This window comes from Salvelinus sp. IW2-2015, linkage group LG4q.1:29 (assembly GCF_002910315.2).
Source record: "Salvelinus sp. IW2-2015 linkage group LG4q.1:29, ASM291031v2, whole genome shotgun sequence".
NCBI classification, from domain to species: domain Eukaryota; kingdom Metazoa; phylum Chordata; class Actinopteri; order Salmoniformes; family Salmonidae; genus Salvelinus; species Salvelinus sp. IW2-2015.
This window is the reverse complement of record NC_036842.1, coordinates 59694078-59702343: the sequence shown is the minus strand read 5'-3', so window position 1 is coordinate 59702343 and position 8266 is coordinate 59694078. Positions and strand designations below refer to the sequence as shown.

The window sequence follows — 8266 nt, the reverse complement described above, 5'->3', positions numbered from 1 at the left end:
TAGTTATGTTTCTCTGTTGCCCTCTTGCATTCAATAGATACTGTTTTATTTTAATTCTATACTAGTTCCTCCTAAAACGGCATTAGAGTTTATTCTCTATGCCTATCTCTATTGGACTGCATAATGTACCTTGCTTGCTTATACCTCCTTTTGTAAGTGATTTATTAATTCCCTTGAAAATGGCTTTTCTGTGGACAGTGACGTTTTATTTACACTATATGCAAAAATGTATGCAGCGGGGTACAGTTGTAGGCCTAGTTCCACTAGAGGGAACTCTACACTAGATAAATGCAAAATGATAGACGAACCCACACGACAAAAAAAGGCTATATCAAGTCGCAGTGCAAAACATGAACCGAATAAAAATACCTACCAGATTAAGTAACATGTTGTATTTTTCCTTGTTAGATGGTTTAACTTGTTCCTTTTCATTTTTGAGTTGATGTGGCATATTTTGTAAAAAGCCTTGTTTTTCGAATAATATCATGGCTAGGGAGAGAGTGCCCTAACATTTGTGGGAAGACATGAGAAAAACAGTAATTTAAGACAAATTATAGAGGTTGTGGCGAGCGTTCTTGCAAATTACTGTATCTCTGTACTGTAATTAATTGTCGACGGGCGTGCTATTGTTTTGCTGTTACTGTCAAGAGGAAGAGGGCGGAACCCACTTCATCGTTCAATTCGATTGGTGTATTAGTTATCAAAATCGCGCCCATTTCCAGAACGTCTACTTTTATTGGCTGCTGTTCTGATTTGCATGAAATAGGTCAACGCGATTGGGTGAGGAGACGTCAATCACTTGCAAGCGAGACCACTGGATATGAATTTTTCTGATTTCCCACCTCAGACAGAACTCAGTTCCAGACAAAGTGGCTTGAAAGGACCTCAACTACTAGAGTGAAATTTAAATAATGGTTTTAGCAATTGACCAGAAACTGTACACCTCTTGGGTTCCCGTTTAACAACCATATTTATGTGAGTATACAGTCAAGCGTTATTACTTTACAAATGTTCGTTTATGTGGATAATGTTTGCTAGCTTGTCTGACTAAAGTCTTGACAGAACAGGGGTAACATTTAGCTAGCTAAAGTTTGGTTGTTTGCTAGCTTGCTAACTGTTAGCCTAGCGAAGTGGCTGGTTAGGCTGTTGAATAACTTATTTGCATAGTATAAGTAACTAGCTAGCTAGATAGACAGCTAGAACAGGGTTACACTTGTTTCCTTGGTGCCACTTTGTGGTCACTCTAGACTAGAGCCCCCCCCTAACAAACTAGCTAGCTAATATAACAGGCTACTGTAGTTAGCTTGCAAAGCAAAGCGGTTAGGTAGATTACGTTAGCTAGCTGGCTAACGTTACTCATTTACAAAACCATCGTGAAAGCGCAGACCACAGTTTTTATATTTTCAAATTAAAACGATGTTTGGCCGTGGCTATGGCTGTGTCAGAGCCTGGTTAACTTGCCTTACAAATGTGAGCTTTTGCAATCATAATCAGACTGTTCATAAGCTAGCCTTCAGTGCAACGTATAGGAATGCCCAGCTTTGATGGTCACATGTGGCTTGTGTTCGATCGTTTCAATTAAATCATTGGCACTACAGGCTCTACAGTTCTGTCAGTTCGGTCAAATAGCATGTGGAAGCTTTCTACTCAATAACAAAACTGAAATACCATTAGCATCTAACGTTTTGTTAGCTAGCAGATTGTAACGAGCTAATGTGATGCTCCTTGTGATGTCTTTGGAGATACTATCTGCAGATATGAAACACACACAATCATAATATCACATTCACAGTTTATGCTACAAAAACAACTTTTATAAGAGGTTTTAAAATAGATTATATTTGATTCAAAATTCCATGACAGAGTAAGGCATTGATGGTAGAATAGATGGATGCAGTTCAATGCATGATTAATATAATTCACCAATACATTTCTTGGTAGTCAAAAAAATATTGCTGTCAGGTTGTAAATCACAGCTGGTCTGGTACATTGTTTGCTGCCTCCACCCATAATGGATGCACTGTTTCAGTTGAAATGACTCAATATTTTGGACAAAAATGGACAAATGTAATTAAGGCAGGGAATGTCAATACAATCAAACTAGCAAAGGAAATGATCACAAGTCAGTCATAATGTGGCTAATAGGCTAGTGTAGCTATTTATTTAACAAGTTAAACACAGAGCTTAACGTTAGCTAGCTAGCTGCTGGGAGGATGACATGTCATTGCAGGAGTAAGTGATTGAGTGACTAACTTTTTTTGGTGGCTACAGCTAGATGCAGCTATCATTTGGTTAGCTAGCAAAAAATGTGAATCGCTTTGCTAGCTAGCTATGCTGAACTTGAACGACTGTTCTCCACAGTTAGCATATCTCTTGTGTTTGTAAATTCACTCCGCCTATCTACTCCGATTTTAGAGCACTAACGTCTGAGTGTACCAGAGTGCAGATTAACTGATGAGTTTACGGACATGCAACACCTGCTGAAAATGACCTGTGTCAGTAAACGTCAGCAAAGAAAGTAATACAATTGTTGCCAGCAGCACAGTTAGTCACTAACATTCTACATAACATGAAAACAGCCTAACCAGCTCGGCTAGGGCGAGTAAAATGGTCAGAGTGAGGTGCTCTCTCATGTGTGTCTGGAAGTAGCTAGCCAGTTAGCTTGGGTGCTTGACTGCCAATAGTGAGGAACAACCCTACTCCTCGGCCAGAGTGTCCTGCTATTACAGCCACTCTTCTGGGAAGGCTTTCCGCTAGACGTTGGAACATTGCTGCGGGGACTTGCTTCCATTCAGCTAAAAAGAGCATTAGTGAGGTCAGGCACTGATGTTGGGTGATTATGCCTGACTCACAGTCTGCGTTCCAATTCATTCCAAAGGTGTTTGATGGGGTTGAGGTCAGGGCTCTGTTCAGGCCAGTCAAGTTCTTCCACGCCGATCTCGACAAATCATTTCTGTATGGACATCGCTTTGTGCACGGGGGCATTGTCATGCTGAAACAGGAAAGGACCTTCCACAAACTGTTGGACCCACAAAGTTGGAAGCACAGAATTGGCTAGAATGTCATTGTATGCTGTAGCGTTAAGATTTCCCTCCACTGGAACTAAGGGTAGGCCCGTACCATGAGAAACAGCCCCAGACCATTATTCCTCCTCCACCAAACTTTACAGTTGGCACTATGCATTTGGGCAGGTAGCGTTCTCCTGGAATCCACCAAACCCAGATTTGTCCGTCGGACTGCCAGATGGTGAAGCGTGCTTCGTTGCTCCAGAGAACACATTTCCACTGCTCCAGAGTCCAATGGTGGTGAGCTTTACACCATTCCAGTCGACGCTTGGATTTGCACATGGTGATCTTAGGCTTGTGTGCAGCTGCTCGGCCATGGAAACCAATTTCACAAAGCTCCCGACAAACAGTTCTTGTGCTGACATTGCTTCCAGAGGCAGTTTGGAACTCGGTAGTGAGTGTTGCAACCGAGGACAGACAGTTTTTACTCACTACGAACTTCGGCGGTCGTTTTCTTTGAGGTGGCCTACCACCTCGTGGCTTGTTGTTGCTCCTCGATGCTTCCACTTCACAATAACATCACTTACAGTTGACCGGAGCAGCTCTAGCAGGGAAGAAATTTGACAAACTGACTTGTTGGAAAGGTGGCATCCTATGATGGTGCCACATTGAAAGTTACTGAGCTCTTCAGTAAGGACATTCTACTGCCAATGTTTATCTATGGAAATTGCATGGCTGTGTGCTCGATTTTTATAGACCTGTCAGCAACGGATTTGGCTGAAATGGCCAAATCCACACATTTTGAAGGGGTGTCCACATACCTTTGCAGTTATAGTTTATCTATGTGCTCGCTTGTCAGAAAATGTTAGTGTTTTTTTCTACCTGGGAGTGTATATGAACAAGTTAAGATTTCGTTTGGCTAAAATACTGTCAGTTCTACTTTAAATCCATGTTTTGTACCATGTTTTTGCATGGGTGTAGATCTTTGTATTGCTAACCTGTACCGGCTAATGGAGCATCACATTAGCCCGTTACAATCTGCTAGCTATGTTTGGATGGGAAGTTAGGCTAGCTGCCAACCACCCAGGCTTTGAAGATGATTCATCAGCCTAGCTACATCTTGCTGGCTAGCATATAGGGATGTCATTTAAGGTCTCTGTTTAATAATAATCATTTATTTACGTAAATAACTTGTTCTAAGAAGAAAAATAGATGTTATTTGGCCCCCTACTGCATAATTCCAGGGCTACAGAATAATAGACTTGGAGCGAACTGGGACCTTGGAGACTCAGAAACTAAAGCTAATATTAGTGCTGCAGTAAAACTAAATAGCCTCATTAGTTGTAGAAAATTGTTTCATTTGCAATGGCATTGACAACATGACTTGGGACAGGGATTTTCCCAGTCGCACAAGATCGCAGACCCATTATTAAGTTGGTACCACTTTAGATAGGAGATTCAGTCCAGAATATAATTATTTCTGTTTTAGATTGTAAGTGCCGCTAATATCCTGCTCTAGTCTCTTTTTGCTTTTAGTGTTCGGCTTTTCTCTCTGGTCCATTGGGAACAAGGAGGGCAAAGTGGCCTCTATAACGATTGTTTTTCAGCCTTGAAGGATTAAGTCCCTCCCAACTCCTCATACCCCCACCCCCAAAGATCACCTCTATTCTACTCAGAGGAGAATCTCATTTTTGAAAGCTGCTGGCTTGAATGTCCCTGACTCCCTGGAGACATTATTTCAAACACATTTTCATTAGACTCACTCACTGGCTGTCAAAGTAGCGTGAGGGTTTGAACCCACATGGCCTCAGTTGCACAGATACCAGCCATTTCCCAATGTGCCGTTGGTTCCTGGTCGAGTCCCTTCGGATTGATAGAAGCTCTTGGTTATTAGGACAGACTGCAAGCCAGCTGGTGATCCATTCAGCATTACTAACGCAGAGACAAGTTGCCAGCTTCTGACTCGCCCTGAAAAAGCCCCCCGTCCTCCTCCATCCTCCCTGTGTCTGACATGGAGGAGTAGCACTGGAATACCAACACTCTATGTGAAAAGATCCTGGAAAGGCATTCAGTCAGAAGGGCTGAGATGTGTACGGAGGGAAGAAACAGGATGGAAAATAGGGACCTTTGTTTCCAGGTTGCCTAGTGGCAATGTAATTTAAAGGTCCCATTCATGTGTGAATGTCCTGGAGGTTAGGTCTAGTCTCACAGTGAATGATTCAGCACCGTCCCGATCCCGCTGGGGTTGACTGACAGTTACTATTGGCAATAACATCAACCACCACAAGAACTCCTTTGGCCATTTTATGGTTCCCCGGCCTAAGTTATGTCCGAACACAAGCTGTATTGCTTTTTCTCCTTTGACTTAAAATGATTTGTTTACTCTGTTACAACTGGACGATATGGGCATAAATGTATATCACAAGGAAACTGCCACCTGTGTTGGAAGTAAGCTGAAATCTGCCAATATACACCTGTATTGCAGTTATCCTTAATGTGATATTGATTTATTTTACCTTCTGTTAGAAAATTACTTTTCTGAGGTTGAATAGACAGACGAGAAGCCAGTCAGGCAACCCCACAAAGGAAAAGCACAATGGAAATCATGTGTTTTTATTTTTTATAAATCTTTTTTTTTTTTTTTTTTTTATCACCCCTCAGACGTCACAGCAGCTCTATCAGCTCGGCCTCTAGAGGGACCACTTTTTGGGACCGATGCAGACCCCCCCTCAGATCCTCACTGTCAGTGCCTGCACCTGGGTCAGCAACTTTTGCCGGCGTAAGTGGTACAGGACAATTGGCCGCACGACCCCCTCTTCCAGCCCCACTTGATTTTGGCAAACCCCAACTGTCCACCCCACTGTTCCATGCGCCCCCTCCCTCCCCTCTGCATCTGCACGGCTTTCTGTGTGCCCCATCTTTTGTGACTGACCCATGCATTGTGTTTCCTGTCAACCTGACATTGTGAATCACCCTGCTGATATATGTATGTATGCCTGCCTGCGCCCCCCCAACCTGCCACAACTGACCCCAAACCCCTCTCCGCTGCGGAATTCAAACTGCATGTCAGCACATCGACACGCCACACACACTAAGGCTGCACGATTTGGACAAAATATTTAGATGCATTTATTTATTTATTTTCAGATATTGCAGTTACGATTTTATGAATTGCCATTTTCAAACAATTGGGTGAAAACTTGGTAATTCCATCAGACATGGTTTAAACATGTCAGGGTAGAGTACATCACTTAAAATGAGATCATATGAATTAATAGGCCTACATACTGTGCTAACTGAATACAAAACCAAATTAAACACATTTTTTCCAACTTTGTTATACATATGATGATAGATAAGGTTATTACACCTACTTTTATATATATATATAATATATATATATATATATATATATATATATATATGAGTATGTATGTGGACACCCCTTCAAATGAGTGGATTTGGCTTGTAGAAAAAAAGAGGAGGAAGAGAAGCGCTGCTAAGGTACACAATAGTAGATCTTGGTAGACACAAGGTGTTCTTTGGTAAAAGTGGTAAATTGGTCATCAAAAAGAAAGGAGGACCAAGGCACTCTTCATATAATTAATTAATTTTAAAAAGCCTTTATTTGTATGGCATGTTCAATGGAAAAAAAGTTTAACATTCTTTTTTTTAAAGGCTGCATGGCCTTCGTCAGGGAATGGATTTGTCTATTTCAGCCACAGCTGTTGCTGATGGGTGTATAAAATCGAGTACACAGCCATGCAATCACCATAGACAAACATTGGCAGTAGAATGGCCTTACTGAAGAGCTCAGTGATTTTCAAAGTGACACTGTCATATAGTATGCCACCTTTCCAACAACTCAGTTCGTCAAATTTCCTCACTAATGCTCTTGTAGCTGAATGGACGCAAGTCCCCGCAGCAATGTTCCAACATCTAGTGGAAAGCCTCCCAGAAGAGTGGAGGCTGTTATAGCAGCAAAGGGAGGACTAACTCCATATTAATGCCCATGATTCTTGTGAGCAGGTGTCTACATACGTTTTGTTATGTAGTGTATTACCAAACATTCATTTTTAACATGAACATGGAAGTATTGGGTCAGTGTACCTATTAAGCCCACCAAAATCTAAGTTTAGACATTTCTAACATGTACTGCCCTCTATAAAATAAATTCTAGGTAAAATAATAGATGAATCTCTCAAAGTTTTTTGACTTTAATTAACCTTTTATAATATTAAATATATAAAAAGTTTGGACTGGGCTTAATTGGTACTGCTATTCTTGTTAATTAGTACAGCTTGTCTTCTTAAAGCCTATCTGAAGACCGTTTCAAACCTCCCTCTACTGTATTACAAATGGACAGCTGGTGGACCAAAAAACAGGATCAGCTGAATGAATAAAGGACAACAATATGACAATGCCCCCACCCAGAAGTGCATGAGCAGTCACCCAATAGACATCCTCTTGTCCCTCATTTGTTTGCATTTTTGTCCACCTCTTGTAGGTCTTCTATCCCTCAACCCTGATCTTATTCTTCTCTCTCTGCATCAAGGACTACCTGTCCACCCCAAATGTCTTGGAGAGAGTACAGAGGTTTCTATCTTGGTAATGGCACCATAGCTAGATGCATAATATGTGTCGCTGTAGTTTGTGTTTTTAATCAACATAAATCTGAACAACAAAACGATGCTCTTGATCATTGAATATTAGGGATATCAACACACTTTCCCAATTTGTTTCAATACAAACCAGGCCTAATAGGAGCATACTAGGCCTGATAGGAACAACTGTGACTGTGGTGAATAGCAAAGTCTACTCCTAAAGTATTTGGGATACAATGTTTTGGGGTATACATAAACACTACAGACTACAATATTATGCACAGTTAGTTGTGGTCATATTGAACAATGTTTATTTATTGTCATTTACATTCAGTATAGAGGGAGTGGTTTTTGTGCTACTGTACCCTTTAAGCCCACCTGAAATAAGTGTAATCTATATAACAATGCAAGGTTCATTTAACAGTAAAATAAGACAATATATTTAATGTTAGCTATGAATGCCTGAAATCTATTATCTTGTTGTAGTTCACCAAGTTATGATGCTACTGTGTGACTGACTAGGGGTGTTACGGGGACCATATTACCGCCACAACGGCGGTCAGGAGTCATGATGGCAGTCAAATTCCATTTGAACAGTAATTAGGCTTCTCCAAGCTCTGATGCTGCATTAGTAGCCTACCAAACTTGCTAACTGCC

General features: G+C 41.2%; 1 protein-coding gene across 2 annotated transcripts in view; it reads left to right on the top strand.

Annotated features, from left to right (window-relative positions):
- The first annotated feature begins 859 nt into the window (after positions 1-859).
- The window catches only part of enc2 (ectodermal-neural cortex 2), a 43253-nt gene continuing 35846 nt past the window's right edge, over positions 860-8266 (top strand). The window contains exons 1-2 of one of the 2 annotated variants that reach the window (XM_023985219.1): positions 860-975; positions 5667-5784. In XM_023985219.1, coding sequence (XP_023840987.1) covers positions 5721-5784 — 64 coding nt within the window. In that variant the 5' untranslated portion in view covers positions 860-975; positions 5667-5720. The remainder of the gene's footprint in view (positions 976-5666; positions 5785-8266) is intronic. The other variant, XM_023985220.1, reaches the window with a different exon arrangement.